Here is a 20,793-nt window from a genome sequence, read left to right on the forward strand (position 1 = left end):
GCCCCGCCCAAAAGGCGTGGCCGTGGGCGTGGCCCGCGGCTGCCAGGCTGGAGTGGGCGGGGCCAGCAGAGAGGAGGCACCGGAATGTGGGGGAGACCCCCAAAAACGAGACGCTTCTTTTTAATGAGCGGGATCGCCATTAATTAGGGACTCCCCTGTAAGAAGGGGGGGCCCTCCTGACCGAGGGCCCCTCCCACAGACACACACACGCGGGGGGTGGGCAGTGTGACAGCAGCTGGGGGCCCCCCCCGGCAGGGAGACCCCCGGTTGTGGGGTGGGGGGAGGCCGTGATTGTCCATTTGGGGGAGGGGGCGTCCCCAAAACCCCACACCCCCTACGGGATGGGGCCCCGCGCCTTCAGGTCGGGAGCCGAGCGCTGGCGGCGGACGCGGGGTGGGGACGCGCCCACGGGCGGCGGTGGGGACCCCCCGTCCAGGGACCCCCGGCGGGGACGCCCCGCGGGAGGGGCCGGCGGCGGGGGGCTGCTGTCGGCTTGGGGGGAGTCCCCGCCGCTCCCCCAGGCCAGGCGGTGCTGGGGGTTGCTCTTGAAGGGGAAGCGCAGCTTGGAGTCCTGGGGGGCCGGGTGGAAGCGCGGGGGTCGGCGGGGGGGCTGCAGGGGCTGCGGGCCGCCCCCCATCAGCCGAGCCTGCTCCTGGCGCAGCCAGCGCAGCCGCCCCCGCCGGAACGCCGGGTCCTGCTCCATCAGCCGGCACAGCCGCGCCGCCGCCGCCGACGGGGGCGAAGGGGGCGCCGAGCCCGACCCCCGCTCCGTGCCGGGCTGGGGGCGGTCCGGGGCCGGCTCCTGGGGGGGCGGCTCGGCCTCGTCACCATCGTCCTGAGGAGGGGAGGACAGGGCGGTCAGAGCAGTCTGGGGAGGGGTGCTGTGGGGTGCGAGGGACATTTGGGGGCGCCCGGGGATGGGAGAAGTGTGTTGCGGCGCTCGGGGGTGGTGGGGTGCCACGGGAGGCCGCGGGGCTCACCGGCGGCAGCGGGAGGACGCGCTCCATCTGCCCCACGCGGTCGCGCAGGGCGCGGATCTGCTCGTCCTTGGCGCTGTTCTGCCGCTTCACCTCGCGCAGGATCCCCGCCAGCCTGTCCAGGTGCAGCCGCAGCCCCTCCACCTCGCTCGCCTGCCGGCCGCCGGGGCCGCCCTCGTCCTCCTCGCCGCCGCCCACGGCGTCCCACACGTCCCCGGCCACGGCGCGCCAGCCGTCGCGCTCCGTGGGTTCGCGCTTGCCGTGGCGGCGGCACAGCTCCCGCAGCCGCGCCAGGCTCAGCGCCTCCAGCTCCCGCCGCGCCGGCCGCGGCTCCCGCAGGGCCACCTCCAGGCTCAGCTCCCGCACGGCCTGCGCCTTCAGGTCGGCCATGGTCACCCACGGCGACGGCGACGGCGACGGCGGGGTCGGGGAGCCGCGGCGGCGCTGCGGGATCTGGTAGACGCGCAGCGGCTCCCGGCGCTTGCCCGGCGCCGGCAGCGGGAGCCCGGCCCGGCGCAGCACCGAGCGCACGGCGGGCGCCGGCAGCGCCTGGCGCAGCGAGGAGATCAGGCGCCAGCCGGCCTCGTAGCACGGAGGGTCCTCGGTGGCGGGGGGCTGCCGGGGGGACACGTTGGGGGGACGTGAGAGCCACGAGGGACACCCAGAACGCACCCGGGAAGACCCACGAGACACACCCAGGGCGGTCGTGGGACGTGAAGGGGAGCCAGAGGAGCCGGGGGTCACCTGTGACAGCCAGGACTATCCCTGGGACGCTCGGGGGACAGCAGAGTTCCCCAGGGAAGCCCGGATTCCCACACGACCCCCCAGCCCCCTCACCTGCGGCCGCTCCGACACTTCCTTCTCCAGCTGGGGTTGGTTCTCCAGCTCCTGGAGCCTGGGTGGGGGGACACGCTCAGCGTGAGCCCCCCAGGCACCCCCAGGGCGGAGCCCGGTGTCCCCGGGCGCGTCCCCACCTCTGCAGGCGCATGTCGATGCCCTGCTGCTCCAGCAGCTCCCGCTGCGCCAGGTTCCAGTCCGGGGCCGGCCCCGGGGACGCGCCCCGCTCCCGCTCCCGCCGCGCTTGCTCCGGGTGCGTGAAGCGGAATACGTGGTTCTTCCCCAAAATGAGGCGGTGGCCTGGTTTGGGAGGGGGTTGGAGGGGTCACGGCGGGGTTTAGGGGAGATTTGGACAGGGTCACGGGGAGTTTTGGGGGATTTGGGTGGGAAATGGGGGTGTGAGAGTGTCAAAATGAACTCGAGAGAAAATCTGGGGGTGACACAAGGTTCATGGGAGGTTGAAGGGAATTTGGGGGGCACGGCGAGGGTTTTGGGAGGGATCAAGCGAGAGCCGCAGGGACTTGGACGGGGATTTTGGGGAGACACACAGAGACCTGGGAGGGCTTTGGGGGTCCCTACCCGACTTGAGCACCACCGGCTCCGTCACCTGCTTCCCGTTGACGTAGGTCTCGGCCCCCTCACACGGCTCCAGCGTCACCACAACTTCAGGAGGGGACAGCAAGGGGAGGGCGAGTCACCCCCCTGCTGAACCGGGGCGGGGGAACCCCAAAATCCCACCCCAAACCCCCCCAGCCCCACGACCCTCCCTGCCCCACCGGCACGGGGGGAGCGGTACCTGGGGGGGCCGTGGTGACCTGCTCCAGTGGCAGCATTTGGGGGAGGGAGCAGGGGAGAAACAGCAATTAAGGTGTGCCAGGATGGGGCTGGGCGAGGGGGGCACCCCAAAATGCGGCGCCCCCCGCCCCGAATGGCGTACCTTCCCCCGAGGGGTCGGGGCGGCTGCGGAAGAGGCAGTGCTGCTCCCGGATGAACGGCCCCGACAGCTTGATGTCCACGTCCACCTGGCCCACCCTGCAGGAGCGGGGGGCACAGGGCAAATTGTGGGGCCTGGGGGGGCCCCGAGGGGGCTTGGGGGTGCCACAGCCCCCCGCTCACCTGGTCACGCCGTCCTTGATGTGGTACAGGAGGCACTCGGACATCAGCGGGTCCTCGTTGAGGTTCACCAAGTGCGGGGTCTTTTTTGGGGAGGGGGGCACAAAATTAAAAACCAGAGTCAGGGTTGCGGGGGGGACCCTCACGGTGCGGCCCCCCCAGCCCCGACTTGCCTTTTTGGGGGAGAATACCCCGACGGTGCCGCCGTCCTCCCGCAGAGCCACCCCCATCTCAGCCAGCAGCGCTTCCCTGGGGGGGCACAGGGAATTTGGGGGGGCCCAGACGGCTTTGGAGGGGGTCAGGGGGAGTTTAGGGGTGAGATTTGGGGGGGCTGCAACAAGAGCGTTTGGGCTGACCGCGGTGAGGCTGGGCAGGTTCAGGTTATTTGGGGGTGTTGGGGGACATTTTGGGGGTCGTGGTGGGGCCCCCCCCTCACCGCTCCAGCCTCAGGGCTTCCGTCCTCCGCAGCTTCTCCTCCCACGTCTCGTTCAGCTCCGCGATGATTTTCTCCGTCTCCTGGCAGGAGCAACAATTGTGGGTGGGGAGGGGTCCTCAAGTTTTGGGGAGGGGGTCACGGATCCCGGTGGATGGGGGGAGAGGCTGGAAGGGGTTTTAGGGTCACCTGCAGGCGCTCCATGGCCTCAGTAGGGCCCAGGGGGGGCTCCAGCCCCGGGTCCCCATTGAGGGTGGGGGACGTCGTGGCAGCGGGGCCGGACACGGGGGTGTCGGGGAGACCTGGGGGGAGATGGGGGGCTCGGTGGTGGGGGGGGTATTGCCTCCTGCACCCCCACATCAAACCCCCAGCACCACAGCTGCACCCCCCACGCTGTCCCCCAAACCCCCTCTGCCCCCAAATCGCTTCTCCCCCCAAAACCTCTCTGCAACCAAGACCCCAAATCCATCCCCCCTACAGAATCCTCTAATTCTGACCCCTAGATCCCATAGACCCCTTCAACTCCATCCTCAGGACCCCAAATCCTGCCCAGCCCCTCACCCTGGGCACTGAGCAGCTCCCAGAGCCTCTCAGAACCCCTAAATCCCCTCGAGCCCCCCAGCCCCTCACCCTGGGCACTGAGCAGCTCCTGCAGCCTCTCAGAGCCCCTAAATCCCCTCACAGCCCCCCAGCCCCTCACCCTGGGCACTGAGCAGCTCCCAGAGCCTCTCAGAGCCCCTAAATCCCCTCACAGCCCCCCAGCCCCTCACCCTGGGCACTGAACAGCTCCTGCAGCCCCTCAGAGCCCCTAAATCCCCTCACAGCCCCCCAGCCCCTCACCCTGGGCACTGAGCAGCTCCTGCAGCCTCTCAGAGCCCCTAAATCCCCTCACAGCCCCCCAGCCCCTCACCCTGGGCACTGAGCAGCTCCCGCAGCCTCTCAGAGCCCCTAAATCCCCTCACAGCCCCCCAGCCCCTCACCCTGGGCACTGAGCAGCTCCCGCAGCCTCTCAGAGCCCCTAAATCCCCTCACAGCCCCCCAGCCCCTCACCCTGGGCACTGAGCAGCTCCTGCAGCCTCTCAGAGCCCCTAAATCCCCTCGAGCCCCCCAGCCCCTCACCCTGGGCACTGAGCAGCTCCCGCAGCCCCTCAGAGCCCCTAAAGCCCCTCACAGCCCCCCAGCCCCTCACCCTGGGCACTGAGCAGCTCCCAGAGCCTCTCAGAGCCCCTAAATCCCCTCGAGCCCCCCAGCCCCTCACCCTGGGCACTGAGCAGCTCCCGCAGCCTCTCAGAGCCCCTAAATCCCCTCGAGCCCCCCAGCCCCTCACCCTGGGCACTGAGCAGCTCCTGCAGCCTCTCAGAGCCCCTAAATCCCCTCACAGCCCCCCAGCCCCTCACCCTGGGCACTGAGCAGCTCCTGCAGCCTCTCAGAGCCCCTAAATCCCCTTGAGCCCCCCAGCCCCTCACCCTGGGCACTGAACAGCTCCTGCAGCCCCTCAGAGCCCCTAAATCCCCTCACAGCCCCCCAGCCCCTCACCCTGGGCACTGAGCAGCTCCTGCAGCCCCTCAGAGCCCCTAAATCCCCTCACAGCCCCCCAGCCCCTCACCCTGGGCACTGAGCAGCTCCTGCAGCCTCTCAGAGCCCCTAAATCCCCTCACAGCCCCCCAGCCCCTCACCCTGGGCACTGAGCAGCTCCCAGAGCCTCTCAGAGCCCCTAAATCCCCTCGAGCCCCCCAGCCCCTCACCCTGGGCACTGAGCAGCTCCCGCAGCCGCGTCACCTCCTCCCGCAGCTCGCGGATCAGCCGCGCGTTCGGGTCCTCGTTGATCACCGCGTGGCACCGGATCTGCTTCGTGCGGTCGGCGTAGCTGGGGGGACAAAAGGGGCAGGATCAGGGCTGGGACCCCCCCCCCCGCAGCTCCCCAAAAGCCCCCGGAGCCCCTCGCTCACCGCAGCGTGCTCAGCGTCTCCTCGTAGTTGCTGTCGGCCGGGCTGAGCGCCGCGATCATGGCCGTGCGCGAGTTCCCGCCTGCGGGGACGCCGTCAGCGGGGGCCGTGCCCCCCAAAACGCCTCCTCGCGCCCCCCGCGCCCCCTCCAACCCACCCAGGTTCTCCTTCAGCAGCCACGTCAGCACCGAGTCCCGGTACGGGATGAAATCCGGCTTCTTCTTCTTGCTGGTCTGCTGGGGAGGGGGAGGGTTGTGGGGTCTCCCCAAAAATCGACGGGACCCCCGAGGGTGGGCGCGGGGAGGGGGTGACCCCCAGACTCACTGCCTCGGCCAGGGCGGAGATGACCTTGCCCAGAGTGGTCAGGGACTTGTTGATGTTGGCGCCTTCCTGGGGAGGGGCAGCGAGGCTCAGAAGGGCTCTGGGGGTCACCCCCTCTTTTTGGGGGGCGCAGGGGGTCACGGCTCACCTTGAGGCGGATGCCCTTGGCCCCCGAGGCGTCGGCGCGTTCGCTGCCTGCCAAGTCCACCAGGCTGATGCGGCTCACCTGGGCAGAAGCAGGGGGGTTTGGGGGGATCTAGGAGGGAATTCTGGGGGGAAATGGGGGTTTGAGGGGATTTGGGGGAATTCTGATTTGAGGGAGCGGAGAGAATGGCTGATTGCCCACTGAAGGATTTTTGGGGGGACTCGGGGGATTGCAGGGGGTGATTTCTGGGTGATCCAAAGCCGGGGTTTAGGGGCTGGCTCTGGGGCTGCCCTCACCTTCTCGGTGGTGAGGTCGCTGAGCGGGTCCTGGCGGCGCTGGCTGAAGACGATGGTGAACACGGCGTGCGAGCGGCTGCTCGTCTCGTTCATGTTCGTGGCCGCCACCGTCCTGCGGGGCGGTTCGGCGGGACCCTCGGTGCCTGGGGGGGCGTTTGGGGGTGGGGGGTGCCCCCCTGCCCCTCCGTGCCTCACCTGGCCTTGTTGCCGCTGTCCATGAGGTCGGCGATGTCGGCGAAGGAGGCGACGGCCAGGCGCGACAGGTCCTGCACGTAGGGCCCGAGCAGGGGGTGCTCCCGCACCCGCAGCCCGCCCCGGCTCTTGGGGTTCAGCAGGTCCCGCACCCGCTCGCAGTAGATCTCCAGGTAGCTCACCTGGGGGGCCCCAGCGCCGTCAGAAGAGCCCCCGAAAATCGTGGGGGTCGGGGGTGAAACCGCAAAGCCGCGGTGGGGAAAGAGCCAAACTGGGGGCGAACGGATTGGGGTGTGGGGGGAGGAATCCCCAAAATGGTGATGGGGGAAGCCCCCAAAGCGCTGGGTGGGGGATGGCTGAGCCCCCAAAATGTTGGGGTGGGTGGCAGATGAACCCCCAAACTGCTGTGGGGGGTGTGGGGTGAGTCTGCAAGAGCTGAACACCCAAATTGCCTGGGGAGGGGTCTGCAAGCCAGGGGCCATGCTCTGAACCCCCAAACCCCCCTCAGCACCTCCCCAGAGAAAAAGGATTTTTCTTTTTCTCTCGAGCCCCTTCCCAAACCCCCAGATTTGCCTCACCTCCACGGAAAAAGAAAGCTCAGGCGACCCCTCCCGAGCGACGCGGGCGAACAGATCCTCGCAGAGCTGCGGGCGAGCGGCGTTGAGCCGGGGCTGCGGGGGGCTGCAGCCCTTCCCCAGCCCCCCGGGAGCCCCCCAGGCCCCGGACCTGCGGGATAATCCCGCGCTGCCCCGGCTCCTGCCGCCCCATCATGGTGTAGGACTTGCCGGCGCCCGTCTGGCCGTAGGCCAGGATGCAGACGTTGTAGCCCTCGAAGGCGTGCGCCAGCATCTCCTCCCCGATGTCCTGGTACACCCGGCGCTGCGAGGCGAAGTTGGGGTCCTCCTCCTGCGGGGCAGCGAGTCAGGGACCCCCGGAGCCCCCCGCGGGACCCCCGCGCCCGGCCGGCACTCACCGAGGTGTGGGACCAGTAGGAGTAGTCGAAGGTGAAGTGCTTGGTGGCGTCCTTGGGGAGCTTGGGGTTGGTGATGCCTGGGGTGCGGAGGTGACGGCGGCGTTGGGGTGACCCCCCCACGTCACCCTCAACCCCCACAGCACCGTCACCCCCCCCAAAAACCTCGCCGTTGCTATTTTTAGCCCGGCGGCAGCTGGTCCTCCGGGCCCGAGGCCAGCACGGGACAAGGACGGGGACGGGGCGGGGGGGGTCCCACCGCGGTCCCCCCGGCCCTGGGGGTGCTCCCTCTGCGGACCCCCGTCCCACGCGCCCCCCACTCACTCACAGGTGGTGTTCCCTTGCATCTGGATGACGCACTTGGCCTGGCGGCTGCTCTCCCTGGCGCTGAAGGGCCGGACTCTGACCGCCACCTTCACCGAGGCGCCCGCCATGCCCGCGACAGCCTCACCCTGTCGCGACAGAGGAACGTCGTCACCCGCCGGGACCCCTCTGCCCGGCGCGCGGGACCCCCGCCGACGCCCACCGCCCCGGCAGCTCCCGGCCGGGGCTGCGGGGTGGGAAGGGGGCCCCGGCTCCGCGTCCCTGCCTCAATCCCGCCCAAGGAGAGCCCTAAAAATAACCCGGGGCGGTGCCGGGGGAGGGGGTGACCAAAGAGCCCCCCAGCCCGACCCCCCCAGCACCCCCGAGGCACTCTGGCGGGGTCAAAGGTCAGGGCTGGGGGCAAAGGGTGGGATTTGGGGTGAGGAGAGAGGAAGAGGGGGGTGAGAAGCCCCCCTGGATCTCCCCCCCCCATTGCCAGGTGACGCCAGGTCAGCACAAACAGCACATGACACCCCTTACCCCGCCCCTGACCCCCCCAAAATGCGGGCGGCCCACCCCCGGGGCTGAGCCCCCCCACCACACAAAACAAGGGCTGCGACCCCACGACCTCGAGAGACCCCAATGGACCCCCTGCAGCACCCCTAAATCCACCTCTGCGCCCCGAGACACCCCCGAACGCCGCTCCAGCTTCTCTAAACCTGGCTCTACACCCAGGCCACCCCACAACCTCCCTCTGTCCACCCCCAAACCCCCCCACACCTGCTGCTTACCTGCTCGGGAACGTTGAGGTTCCTCAGCTTCCCCTAGAGTTCCCCCACACCTGCTCCTAACACCCTGCGCTCACCCTAAACCCAAATCTTACACCCCTCTAACCCCTTAAACCCCCTATAGATCCCCTAAACCCAATTCTTACACCCTTCTAACCCCCCTACAAGACCCCTAAACCCAATTTCTACACCCCTCTAACCCCTTAAACCCCCTATAGATCCCCTAAACCCAAATCCTACACCCCTCTAACCCCTTAAACCCCCTATAGGTCCCTTAAACCCAATTCTTACACCCTTCTAACCCCCCTACAAGACCCCTAAGCCCAATTTCTACACCCCTCTAACCCCTTAAACCCCCTGTAGATCCCTTAAACCCAGTTCCTACACCCCTCTAACCCCTTAAACCCCCTGTAGATCCCTAAAACCCAGTTCCTACACCCCTCTAACCCCTTAAACCCCCTATAGATCCCCTAAACCCAATTCCTACCCCACTCTAACCCCCCTACAAGACCCCTAAACCCAATTCCTACACCCCTCTAACCCCCCTACAAAATCCCTAAACCCAATTTCTACACCCCTCTAACCCCTTAAACCCCCTATAGGTCCCCTAAACCCAATTCCTACACCCCTCTAACCCCCCTACAAAATCCCTAAACCCAATTTCTACACCCCTCTAACCCCCTAAATCCCCTATAGGTCCCCTAAACCCAATTCCTATGCCACTCTAACCCCCCTACAAAATCCCTAAACCCAATTTCTACACCCCTCTAACCCCTTAAACCCCCTATAGGTCCCCTAAACCCAATTCCTACACCCCTCTAACCCCCCTACAAAATCCCTAAACCCAATTCCTACACCCCTCTAACCCCCCTACAAAATCCCTAAACCCAATTTCTACACCCCTCTAACCCCTTAAACCCCCTATAGGTCCCCTAAACCCAATTCCTACCCCACTCTAACCCCCCTACAAAATCCCTAAACCCAATTTCTACACCCCTCTAACCCCTTAAACCCCCTATAGGTCCCCTAAACCCAATTCCTACCCCACTCTAACCCCCCTACAAAATCCCTAAACCCAATTCCTACACCCCTCTAACCCCCCTACAAAATCCCTAAACCCAATTTCTACACCCCTCTAACCCCTTAAACCCCCTATAGGTCCCCTAAACCCAATTCCTACACCCCTCTAACCCCTCAAACTGCCCTAAACCCAATTTCTACACCCCTCTAACCCCTCAAACTGCCCTAAACCCGAATCCTACACCCCTCTAACCCCTCAAACTGCCCTAAACCCAATTCCTACCCCACTCTAACCCCTCAAACTGCCCTAAACCCGAATCCTACACCCCTCTAACCCCTCAAACTGCCCTAAACCCGAATCCTACACCCCTCTAACCCCTCAAACTGCCCTAAACCCAATTCCTACCCCACTCTAACCCCTCAAACTGCCCTAAACCCAATTCCTACACCCCTCTAACCCCTCAAACTGCCCTAAACCCAATTCCTACACCCCTCTAACCCCTCAAACTGCCCTAAACCCGAATCCTACACCCCTCTAACCCCTCAAACTGCCCTAAACCCAATTCCTACCCCACTCTAACCCCTCAAACTGCCCTAAACCCAATTCCTACACCCCTCTAACCCCTCAAACCCCCCATAACCCGCCTTTTAGGCACCCGAGCCCCGCCACCAGCACCCCCAAACCACCCCGCAGCCTCTCCAGACCCGCCCCCAGCTCCCCGGGATGCCCCTCACCCCCCTTCCCACGCTCCCGGGACCCCCCCCAAGCCGCCCCTCCGGATTTGCCCCCCAAGCCCCGGCACGTCCCGGAGCCCCCGCGCTCACCGGCCCCGCGGTGCCGCATCCCCCGCGCCGCCGCCGCTCCGGGCCCGGCGGCTCCGCGGCGGCTCCGGGGCTGCGGCCGCGCCCGGCGGGGCGGGCCGGGGGCGGGGCCTGCCCCGCGAAGCCACGCCCCTTCTTAAAAGGGCAACGCCGTGCCCAGGAGCCCCACCGCCGGGGGGGCTTTCTCACCTCAGGATTTTCACTGTGTTCTCTCTCTCCTTTTTCCTTCAGGGTTGTGCTTTCTCCATTTCCTCCTCACGCACTTATCTTCTTCTCGCGAAATGGTCCTTTCCATTTTCTCTTAGTTTTTTTCTTTCTTTTTTTTTATTTAGGTTTCCCTACATCTTTTTTCGTTCAAAAACGGCTGCAGAAAGCCCCCAAATCCTCAAAATGGCCACAAAGTCGCCTCAAGAACTTTTATTTCCAATCCTAATGGTGCTTTCCATACAACTGAAAACCTTATTTCGTGGCTGCGCAGTCCTAGAGTAGAACTGGCGGTACTAACTGTCGAGTTTATGGCGTAGGCAAGCCTCAACGGTGTGAATTCGCCCGCGCTCTCAAAAAAAGCAGCAGCCAGCGAGGGACCGGCGCTGTTTAATTAAAATATTCATCTTCCGGCGCCTCCCCGCCCACACGACCCCGAATGCCCCCGCCGCCCCCCGGCCACGCCCCCGCGCTGGCCACGCCCCCGCCGGCGGCGCTGCCCCGCCCCTTGCGCGCTGACGTCACGCGCCGGCGGCGCTGGCCCGCGGCGGGCGGGAAGATGGCGGCGGGCGGCGGGGGCGGGGGCGGCGGCGGCGGCGGCGGCCCTGAGGCGCCAGGTGGGGCCGGGGGGGCCGGGGCGGGGCCGAGGGCGGGGCCCGGGAGGTGTGGGGCGGGGAGGGGGGGGTTCCGTTGTGTGGGGCGGGATGTGGGGCGGAGATGTGGGGCGCAGTGGCGGGGCGCGGGGGGTTCATAGGGCAGGGATGTGGGGAGCAGTGGAGAGGGACGTGTGGGGTTGTAGGGCAGGGATGTGTGAAGTTATAGGGCAGGGATGTATGGGGATATGGGGCAGGGATATGTGGGGTTATAGGGCAAGAATGTGTGGGGTTATAGGGCGGGGACGTGTAGGGTTATAGGGTAGGGACGTGTGGGGTTGTAGGGCAGGGACGTGTGGGGTTGTAGGGCAGGGATGTGTGGGGTTATAGGGTAGGGACGTGTGGGGTTGTAGGGCAGGGACGTGTGGGGTTGTAGGGCAGGGACGTGTGGGGATATGGGGTAGGGACGTGTGGGGTTGTAGGGCAGGGATGTGTGGGGATATGGGGCAGGGATGTGTGGGGTTGTAGGGCAGGGACGTGTGGGGTTATAGGGCAGGGACGTGTGGGGTTGTAGGGCAGGGATGTGTGGGGTTGTAGGGCAGGGATATGTGGGGATATGGAGCAGGGATGTGTGGGGTTGTAGGGCAGGGATATGTGGGGATATGGAGCAGGGATGTGTGGGGTTGTAGGGCAGGGACGTGTGGGGTTGTAGGGCAGGGATGTGTGGGGATATGGAGCAGGGATGTGTGGGGTTGTAGGGCAGGGACGTGTGGGGTTGTAGGGCAGGGATGTGTGGGGATATGGAGCAGGGATGTGTGGGGTTGTAGGGCAGGGATGTGTGGGGATATGGGGTAGGGACGTGTGGGGTTGTAGGGCAGGGACGTGTGGGGATATGGAGCAGGAATGTGTGGGGTTGTAGGGCAGGGACGTGTGGGGTTATAGGGAAGGGACGTGTGGGGTTGTAGGGCAGGGACACACGATGCAATGGGGCAGGTATGCACAGGATATGGGGCAGGGATGCATGGGATATGGGGCAGAGCTCCTGGGTGTAACAGGGGCCGGTGCTGTGGACAGTTCTGGGGTCTCCGCTCCCATGTTCCCCCCGGTGCCATCCCGCTGTCCCCCCACCCCATCAGCTGTTTTTGGGGGGTCCCCACAGGTTCCAGCCCCTCCTGTGCCCCCCGAGGGGAGCCCTGAGGGCCCCGCAGGCGCTCCGAGATGAGCAGCAAGGACCCCCCCGAGGTCTCTGGTAAGGGCAGGGGGCACGGGGGGCACAGGGGGCACGGGGGGGACGCGCGGCGGGGACACTGAGCCCTCCACCCGGCAGAGAGGAGCCACCTGAAGGTTTTCCTGCCACGGAAGCTGGTGGAATGTTTGCCCAAATGTCCCGTCCTGCCCAAGGAGCAGCTGCGCTGGAACACCAACGAGGTGCGGGGGACGTGGGGGGCTGGCAGGAGGGGATGTGGGGAGGTGGAAATGGGGGCAGAGGGGACATTGGGGGGCTGGCAGGAGGGGATGTGGGGAGGTGGAAATGGGGGCGGAGGGGACATTGGGGGGCTGGCAGGAGGGGATGTGGGGAGGTGGAAATGGGGGCGGAGGGGACACGGGGCATGTGGGGACGCGGGAATGGGGATGGAAGGGACGTGGAGCATGTGGGGACACGGAAGGGATGTTAAAGGGACACAGGAAAGGGGTTGGCTGGGGATGGGGGAAGATGGGGGGCAGGGTAAGGAAGTGGCAGGACAGGGGGACGTCGAGGCAGCGTGTCATCGGGGCTGGAACAATGGGTGACACAGCGGGTGGGGGACAGGGGACACAAACAGGCCGCCTGTCCCCCCAGGAAATCGCCTCGTACCTCATCACCTTTGAGAAACACGACGAGTGGCTCTCGTGCTCCCCAAAAACCAGGTGGGGGGGCCCAGGGAGGTGCCCTGGGGGGCTAGGGGGGCCCTGGGGGGCTCCCGGCGGCCCCCTGACCCCATGTCCAGGCCGCAGAACGGCTCGGTGATCCTGTACAACCGGAAGAAGGTCAAGTACCGCAAGGACGGGTACTGCTGGAAGAAGCGCAAGGATGGGAAGACGACGCGTGAGGACCACATGAAGCTGAAGGTGCAGGGAGTGGAGGTAGGAGGTCTTCAAAACAGACCCCTCTCCCCCCAAAAATGCCTGATGCCCCCCAAAAAATCAGCCCTTTCCATGAAATTGCCCCTGGTTCAGGTATGGGGAGCTGGGAATGTGTGTGGAGGGAATGGAGGGTGTCAGGACACACAGGAGGGGGGTCAGGGGGTGCTGGGTGCCCTCAGGGGACAGCTTTGACATGCTAGGCACACCCAGTGGGTGTTTTAGGTGGTCCAAGATCCTCAGTTTTGTGTCTAGGGGCGCTGGGAGCTCCCTGGTTGGTGGTTTGGGGGTGCTGGGAGAAACCCAAAATGGACTCTGGGGGTGTCAGGACCAGCACGGGGCGGTTTGAGGGTGATGGGGATCCCTCGGGGGGCACTTTGGGGGTGTCAGGCTCCCCCAGCCAGGCAGCTGAAAGCCTGGGGTTGGCTGTGCTTGGGTACAAGGTACCCACAGGATGCAGCGACCCCCCCCCAAAGACCGATTTGGGGCTCTGGTCGGTGTCGGGGGGCTCCCCCAATCCGTGCTGTCCCCCCCAGTGCCTCTACGGCTGCTACGTCCACTCGTCCATCGTCCCCACCTTCCACCGCCGCTGCTACTGGCTGCTGCAGGTAACGGGGGGCACCGGGACCCCCCCCAGGCCCGCCGGGACCCCCCGGCCCCTCCCCAGAGCTCCCGTGTGTGCCCCCCAGAACCCCGACATCGTCCTGGTGCACTACCTGAACGTGCCGGCCATGGAGGAGTGCGGCCGGCCCTGCGCCCCCCGGCTCTGCAGCCCCCCGCTCTGCGCCGGGGCCCCCCCGATCTGCGCCGCCGCCGCCGACCCCCGCGAGTGGCTCAAGTGGTCCCAGGAGGAGCTGGTGGCCCAGCTGCGCCCCATGTGTGAGTGAGTGGGGGCTGCCCCGGAGCCTTTCCCTCGGGGGTTTCACCCCACGGGTCGTGGGGAGGAGTGGGGTTGGGGCTTGGCGTTTTGGGGGGGAGGGAGAGACGCCCTAAATCCTCTTTTTTGGCAGATTTGTTGTGCCCTCTTGGAAGTCTGCAGGATAAAGTGGGGCTGGGAGTTGGGGGGGATGCCCCCAAACACACCTGTGGGGTTTTGCTTCCCTTTTCCTGTGGGGTGAACTAAAATTGGGGCAGCATGAGGCCTTTTTGGGGGTTTGAGGAGGACACCCCAAACCTTCTTAGAGAGGAAAGTTGTGCTAGCATTCCCACAGGATGGGGTGGGGTGAGGGGGTGTGCGGGCTCTTTTGGGGGGCTGGATGGAGAGTGCACCGCACAGCTCTGTTCCTGAGGGATTTTCCCCCCTCTCCCGCAGTCCACGGGGTGAAGTGGGGCTGCGGGAACGGGGGGGCTGCCCCCGGGCTGTCCCTGGAGCAGCTGGTGCAGCACGTCCTGGAGCGGCACCAGGCCCGGCCGCCACCCCGCACCCACGCCTGCCTCTGCGCCGGGGGGCTGGGTGAGACAGAACCCCCCGGAACCCCGTGGGGCTCCTCCAGCTCACGGGGACCCCCAAACCCCTGGGGACCCCACCGGGACTCCCATCCCCCTGGGACCTCCCACAGACCTTCCATCTCTTCCTGGGCTACTCCTGAACCCTCCCGGGGATCCCCCCAAAACCACTGCAACACCCTGAACCCCCTTGGGAGCACCCAGAACCCCCTCAGGACCCCAGAGTGTCCTTTGGACCCACGTGGAACCACCCCAAACCCCTCGGGACAACCCCAAATTCCCCTGGTCATTCTGAACACCCTGAATCTCTTTGGGACCTCCCCAGATTCTCCTCCAGACTCCCCCTGCCACCCCGAAATGTGCCCCAAACCTTCCCTGTGCCCTGCTAACGCTGCCCCTTTGCCCCCCGCAGGCGCTCCCGGCCACAAGTGCAGCAGCACCAAACACCGCATCATCTCCCCCAAAGTGGAGCGGGGGGGCGAGGGGGGCGCGCCGGGGGACCCCCCCAAACCCGCCCCCTCCTCCCCTGACACTACCCAGCCTTCCCCAGGCCTGGGGGGGGGCACGGCGCCCCCCGAGGGGCCCCGGGCCCCCCCGTTCCCCCCCGCCGGGGGGCTGCCGCTCTTGGTGGTGGCCAGTCTGGGCGGGGGGGCAGCGCCGGGGGGGCCGGAGCAGCCGCTGGGCCTGACCCCCAGCCAGCACCTGGTGACCCCCGAGGGCACCTGTCCCACCGCCCCGCCGCCCCCGGCTGCCTTCGACCCCGACTGCTTCCTCAACAGCCCCCGCCGCGGGCAGACCTACGGCTGCGAGGCCGAGGCGCCCCCCGGCGCGCCCCCCCCACCCCCAGTCGCGGCCCCGAAGCTGGAGGAGGATGAGGAGGAGGCGGAGGAAGAGGAGGAGCAGGAGGGAAAAGAGGGCGCGGTTCCCCAGGACCCCCTCTGTGAACTCAGTGCCGCCCCCCTGCCCCAGCCCCCGTTCCCCCTGCCCTTCCCCGAGCTGCTGGTGGGGGACACGGGGGTCCCCCCAAACCTGCGCGAGCCCCCCCACACCCCCCACCTCCCCTCCTCCCCCACGGGCCCCCCCAGCGACCCCCCTGTGGCCATCACCGATTTCTCCCCGGAGTGGTCGTACCCCGAGGTGAGCGCTTCGGGGGGTGCTCCCCCCTCGGCCCCTCTCCTCCCATCGCCGGGGGTCCCCGCTGACACCCCGTGTCCCCCCAGGGCGGGGTGAAGGTGCTGATCACGGGCCCGTGGGGCGACCCCGGTGCCTACTCCTGTCTCTTCGACCGCACCTCGGTTCCGGCCGCGCTGGTCCAGCCGGGCGTCCTGCGCTGCTACTGCCCCCGTGAGTGTCCCCGAGCCGGGGTCCCGCCGGCGTGCCCCCTCCCCGCGGCGCTGACACCCCTGTGTCCCCCCGCAGCCCACGAGGCCGGAGTGGCCGCCCTGCGCGTGGCCTGTCCCCCCCGGCTGCTCTCGGCCGCGGCCCCGTTCGAGTACCGGGCTCGGGGAGCGGCGCGGGGCCCTCCCGGGGCGCAGCTGGACTGGCTGGCGCTGGACGGTGAGTGAGGACCCCCAGAACGGGACTGAACCCCCCCCAAAGCTGCTCGTGCCCCCGGGGGGTGGCACCCAAATGCCCGGGTTCCTTTCGGGGTCCCGTTGTGGCGACGCCAAGCGCTGTGGGGTGACGCTCTTGGGGGTTGGGGCTGTTGTGGTGCCCCCCTCACCCTCAGCTCCCCTCTCTCCCAGAGGCCCAGTTCCGTCTGTCCATCCTGGAGCGACTGGAGCAGCTGGAGACGCGTCTGGGGGCCCTGCCCCCGCCCGCACCCCTTCCGCCCCCACGGGGGGGCCCCTCCGAGACCCCCCCCGAGCAGGTGAGGCCACCCCAACACCCGGGTCAGCGCCTGGGCCCTGGAGCTCCCCGTGTCCTCTCGCCTGCTCTGATGTCCCCGATGGTCCCTGATGTGCCGTGGCGTTGCCTGGCATCCCCTGTACCTGCCGGAATCCGTTGGTGTCCCCTGGGGCCCCCCCGGTCCTTCACGTTCACGAAGGTCTCCTGATGTTCCCTGATGTCCCCGCTGTGTCCCGCAGTGGCCTGTGGTTCCCTGGTCACTGTCCCCCTCTGCTGTGCCCTGCCGCCTCGCAGAGTCCCTCCCGCCCCCGGTGCCACCCTCTCCGTGTGCCCTGGCGTCCCCTGACGGGCTCCCCGGCACCAGGGGCCGGGCTTGTCCTTCGAGGCACGGGTGGTGGCCATCTGCGAGGCCATGATGGCCCGGCCGGGCTGGTCGGGGACGTCACTGGGGACATCGGGGACCTCGATGCTGGCGCACGGGGTGACGTTCCGTGGGATGACGCTGCTGCACCTGGCGGCCGCCCAGGGCTACGCCAGCCTGGTGGAGGCTCTTCGGCGCTGGAGGTGAGCGGGGACGCCGGGGGACAGCTGGGGACCTCGCTGGCATGAGGCGGGGATGGCGATGGGCACCCCCCTAAGCAGTGTGCCTGAGGAGAGGTGACCCCCTCCCGCCCGTGTCCCTTCCTGTCCCTGCAGGGCGCTGGCGGTTGAGAGCCTGGAGCTGGAGCAGGAGATCGACCCCCTCAACGTGGACCATTTCTCCTGCACCCCTCTGGTAAGGGGACACTGGGGACATCGGTGGTGACAGCGAGGCAGGGGTGGGAACACAGCGGTGCCGAGGGGATGGCACGCAGGGCGGCGTCTCAGAGGGGTACAGGGATGGCATCTCGGGATAGAGACGCCTTGGGGACGCGGTGTTGACACGTGCCTCGGTGTCCCCAGATGTGGGCGTGTGCCCTGGGGCACCGGGAGGCGGCGGAGCGGCTGTGCCGCTGGGACCGGCGGGCGCTGGCCGTCCCCGACACCCTGGGGCGGCTGCCGCTGGCCCTGGCACGTGCCCGCGGCCACCTGGCCCTGGTCGCCCGCCTCGAGGAGCTGCAGATGTCACCCGTGTCCCCACGCTGTCACCTGCCTGGCCTGCGCATCCCTTCCCCGCTCTCTGCCAGCCCCGACACAGGTATGGCACTGGCACCTTGTTCCCTCTCTGTGCCCTTTGTGTGCCCCCAGGGCATCACTGCTCCCCTCCAGCCTTTCCCCCGTGTCCTCCCCATGTCCCCTGTCCTCCCCCAGCATCTTTGTGTCCCCCCAGTTCCCCCTCCAAGATCTTTGTCCCCCCCTCCTGCGTTCCCTGTGCATCCCCATGTCCCCCTTGTCCTGCCCACCTTCTTTGTGTCCCTGGTGTGTCCCCATGCTGTCCCCTGTCCTCTTGCCATGTCCCCCCTTCTCCTCGGGGTGTGTCCCTGCAGGACTAAACCCCCGCTGCATGTCCCCCTGTCCCCAGGGCTGAGCACAGCCAGCAGCCTGTCGTCCCCATCTGGGCTCTCGGAGGGCCCTGGCTCTGTCCCGCTGCCCCCCGGCCCCCCTGGTCCCTGCGAGGAGGACAGCTGGGGGGTGGCAGTGCCCCCCAGCCCCCCCGAGGATGCCCTGGCCCTGCCCTCTGACACCCTGCAGGTAAAGGCGGGGACAGCCGGGGCTGGGGACACCCTTGGTGCAGGAGAGTGCCGATGTCCCCCGTCCCCAGGCCGAGGTGGTGACACTGGCGCGGCAGATCATCGAGGCGACCCCTGAACGCATCAAGCAGGAGGCACCGGGGGGGCCACCGGGGGCACTGGGAGCACTGGGAGCAGCGGGGGGGACCCCGGGGACAACGGGGACACCGGGGCCAGCAGGGCTTGGTGCTGCCATGGCCTGGCTGGCCACGTACCTAGAGAGCGTTGACCGTCCCCCCGCACCTGCTAACAGGTACTCCTGGGGCTGGGGGATGTGCAGGGGCCCCCCCAGCTCCCTGTGGGGGTCACCCCGGGTGCTCGGGGGGATCCCACAGCCCGGGATACTCTGGGGGACCCCATGGCCTGGGACACGCAGTGTCCCGTTGGGAGGGTCCTGTACGTCCTGTGACACTCCGTGGTGGGGGTCTCCCACATCCTCCAAATCCCAGGCTGCGGGGACACTGCAGCATCCTCCTGGGGACGCTCAAATTCCTTCCTGCGTGTCTCCCCCTCCTCCCGGGGGCTGCCAGCCCTCGGCCCCTGACCCTCCCGTGTGCTGTGTGTTCCCCAGAGCGGAGGCGGCCTCACGGGGGTCCCCGGGGGTCCCCGAGCGGCCGCCCCCGCCTTCGGCCGCGGGCTGGGCTGAGTTCCTGAACGCCTCCGGGGGGGCGCGGGGCGAGGGCGGCGCCGTGGCCCTGCTGACCCTCAGCGACCAGGAGCAGCACGAGCTCTACGAGGCCGCGCGTCTTGTCCAGGGCGCTTTCCGCAAGTACCGGGTGTGTGACCCCCCCAGCTCCTGGCACCCCAAAACCCCCCCGGGTCCCCCCGGGGCACTGCTGAGCCCCCAACCCCCTGACTGCCCCCAGGGCCGCCGGCTGAAGGAGCAGCAGGAGCTGGCTGCCGCCGTCATCCAGCGCTGCTACCGCAAGTACAAGCAGGTACTGAGGTCTGGGGGGCCCAAAACCCCCACGGACCCCTCCGGGGCACCCCCGGGCGCCCCAGAGCCCCCCTAACCCTCTCTCTCTGCCCCACAAGCTGACCTGGATCGCTCTGAAGGTAACGGGGGGGAGTGTTGGGGGGTCACCCAGGTTTTTGGTGCTGTTTTGAGGGCTCTGGGTGCCCGGGGTCCAGATCACGTGGACATGGTGGTCCTTGCCTGGGGATATTGGAGTGGATTTGGGGTGTATCCCCTCTGTTCCCCCAGTTCGAGCAGATGCCACAGGTGTGCTGGGGTGACGTGGGAGTCCCCGTCCGAGGGTGCTGCGACGCCGACGTCCCCCTGTCCCCCCAGTTCGCCCTGTTCCAGCGGATGACGCAGGCCGCCATCCTGATCCAGAGCAAGTTCCGGAGCTACGCGGAGCAGAAGCGATTCCAGCGGCGCCGGCGCGCGGCCGTGCTCATCCAGCAGCGCTTCCGCAGCCTCCGCCAGCACCGGTGTGGCCAGGGGCACCGGGGGCCGCTGGGGACGCGGGGTGCCGGCGGCAGAGGGGTCCTCACCCTCCGCTCCGTTCCCCCCAGGAGCACCTTCCTCACCCTCAAGCAGGACCAGGCAGCCCGGAAGATCATGAGGTTCCTGCGGCGCTGCCGCCACCGGTACGGGGATGTCACAGAGGCACCGCGGGGAGAGGACCGGGGGGAGCCGGGAGGTGTCACACGGGGCCGGCTGGAGGCAGGTGAGTCTCGAAGGAGCCCGAGCCTCCCCCCAGTTCACGTTCCCTCGCCCAGGATGGAGGAGCTGAAGCAGAACAAGGAGGTGGACAGTTTACAGACGCGGGGCCTGGCCTCGTGACCCCCCCACCGCGGATCCGGGCGCTGGGGGGGCTCCACTCCCGCCCCCACGGGGGACCCAGGCAATGGGGGACCCTTGCCGCCCCCCTCACGGGGGATCCCAGGCATGGGGGGAGCTCGCCCCCTGCCCCCCCAGGCGTGTCTGGGTGTCCCCTGAGGGCTCGTGCGGAGGGCCAGGAGGGGCAGGAGCCGCCCCGCGCCCCCTCCCCACTCGCCCCTGTACCCCCCCCGCATGCCCACTGCCCCCCGCCCCGCGTGGGTCCTTTGTACAGAGTTCCATTAAAAAGCGAGGAAGCGGGAATGAAAGCCCCGATGTGCTTTTGGGTTCGCGTGTGGCGAGGGACCCTGCGGGGGACGCGGGGAGGGAGGGGACACGGCTGGGGGACGGGGGGAGGGAGGGGACATCGCTGGGGGACGCGGGGAGGGAGGGGACAGGGCTGGGGGACACGGGGAGGGAGGGGACAGGGCTGGGGGACGCGGGGAGGGAGGGGACACGGCTGGGGGACGCGGGGAGAGAGGGGACACGGCTGGATGACACGGGGAGGGAGGGGACACGGCTGGATGACACGGGGAGGGAGGGGACAGGGCTGGGGGACGCGGGGAGGGAGGGGACACGGCTGGGGGACATGGGGAGAGAGGGGACACGGCTGGATGACACGGGGAGGGAGGGGACAGGGCTGGGGGACGCGGGGAGGGAGGGGACACGGCTGGGGGACGCGGGGAGGGAGGGGACAGGGCTGGGGGACACGGGGAGGGAGGGGACACGGCTGGGGGACGCGGGGAGGGAGGGGACAGGGCTGGGGGACGGGGGGAGGGAGGGGACACGGCTGGATGACACGGGGAGGGAGGGGACAGGGCTGGATGACACGGGGAGGGAGGGGACAGGGCTGGGGGACGCGGGGAGGGAGGGGACACGGCTGG

At 67.8% G+C, this 20,793-nt stretch overlaps 2 protein-coding genes across 5 annotated transcripts; one reads left to right on the forward strand and one right to left on the reverse strand.

The window, feature by feature from the left end:
* Positions 1–48: 48 nt before the first annotated feature.
* KIF1C (kinesin family member 1C) lies at positions 49–10,249 on the reverse strand. The gene is made up of 22 exons (XM_085564210.1): positions 10,167–10,249; positions 7,559–7,682; positions 7,234–7,310; positions 6,987–7,166; positions 6,839–6,904; positions 6,264–6,442; positions 6,069–6,180; positions 5,776–5,853; positions 5,631–5,696; positions 5,464–5,542; positions 5,310–5,388; positions 5,106–5,227; positions 3,550–3,662; positions 3,364–3,443; positions 3,101–3,176; positions 2,931–3,010; positions 2,752–2,846; positions 2,394–2,477; positions 1,952–2,114; positions 1,815–1,872; positions 981–1,592; positions 49–835 (listed from the first exon to the last, which is right to left on the reverse strand). Exons 2-22 carry the CDS (start codon positions 7,662–7,664, stop codon positions 335–337), a joined length of 3,006 nt encoding a protein of 1,001 aa, XP_085420336.1. The 5' UTR covers positions 7,665–7,682; positions 10,167–10,249; the 3' UTR covers positions 49–334.
* Positions 10,250–10,838: 589 nt separating this feature from the next.
* On the forward strand, positions 10,839–20,183 carry CAMTA2 (calmodulin binding transcription activator 2). 4 transcript variants are annotated; one of them, XM_085564207.1, is made up of 23 exons: positions 10,839–10,984; positions 12,120–12,209; positions 12,288–12,388; positions 12,801–12,868; positions 12,949–13,084; positions 13,618–13,689; positions 13,771–13,960; positions 14,394–14,534; positions 14,940–15,664; positions 15,748–15,871; positions 15,947–16,084; positions 16,273–16,397; positions 16,740–16,939; positions 17,072–17,150; positions 17,318–17,552; positions 17,877–18,046; positions 18,117–18,337; positions 18,656–18,860; positions 18,951–19,022; positions 19,120–19,140; positions 19,289–19,518; positions 19,603–19,677; positions 19,810–20,183. In XM_085564207.1, the coding sequence occupies exons 2-23, from the start codon at positions 12,179–12,181 to the stop codon at positions 19,871–19,873; spliced, it is 3,423 nt and encodes a 1,140-aa protein (XP_085420333.1). In that variant the 5' UTR covers positions 10,839–10,984; positions 12,120–12,178; the 3' UTR covers positions 19,874–20,183. The 4 variants fall into 4 exon arrangements, with proteins under 4 accessions (XP_085420333.1, XP_077645627.2, XP_085420335.1 ...); XM_077789501.2 differs by having other exon boundaries at positions 19,376–19,677; XM_085564209.1 differs by lacking the exon at positions 19,120–19,140 and having other exon boundaries at positions 19,376–19,518.
* Positions 20,184–20,793: the final 610 nt, after the last annotated feature.

Source organism: Lonchura striata, chromosome 32 (genome assembly GCF_050655825.1).
Source record: "Lonchura striata isolate lonStrDom1 chromosome 32, ASM5065582v1, whole genome shotgun sequence".
NCBI classification, from domain to species: Eukaryota; Metazoa; Chordata; class Aves; order Passeriformes; family Estrildidae; genus Lonchura; species Lonchura striata.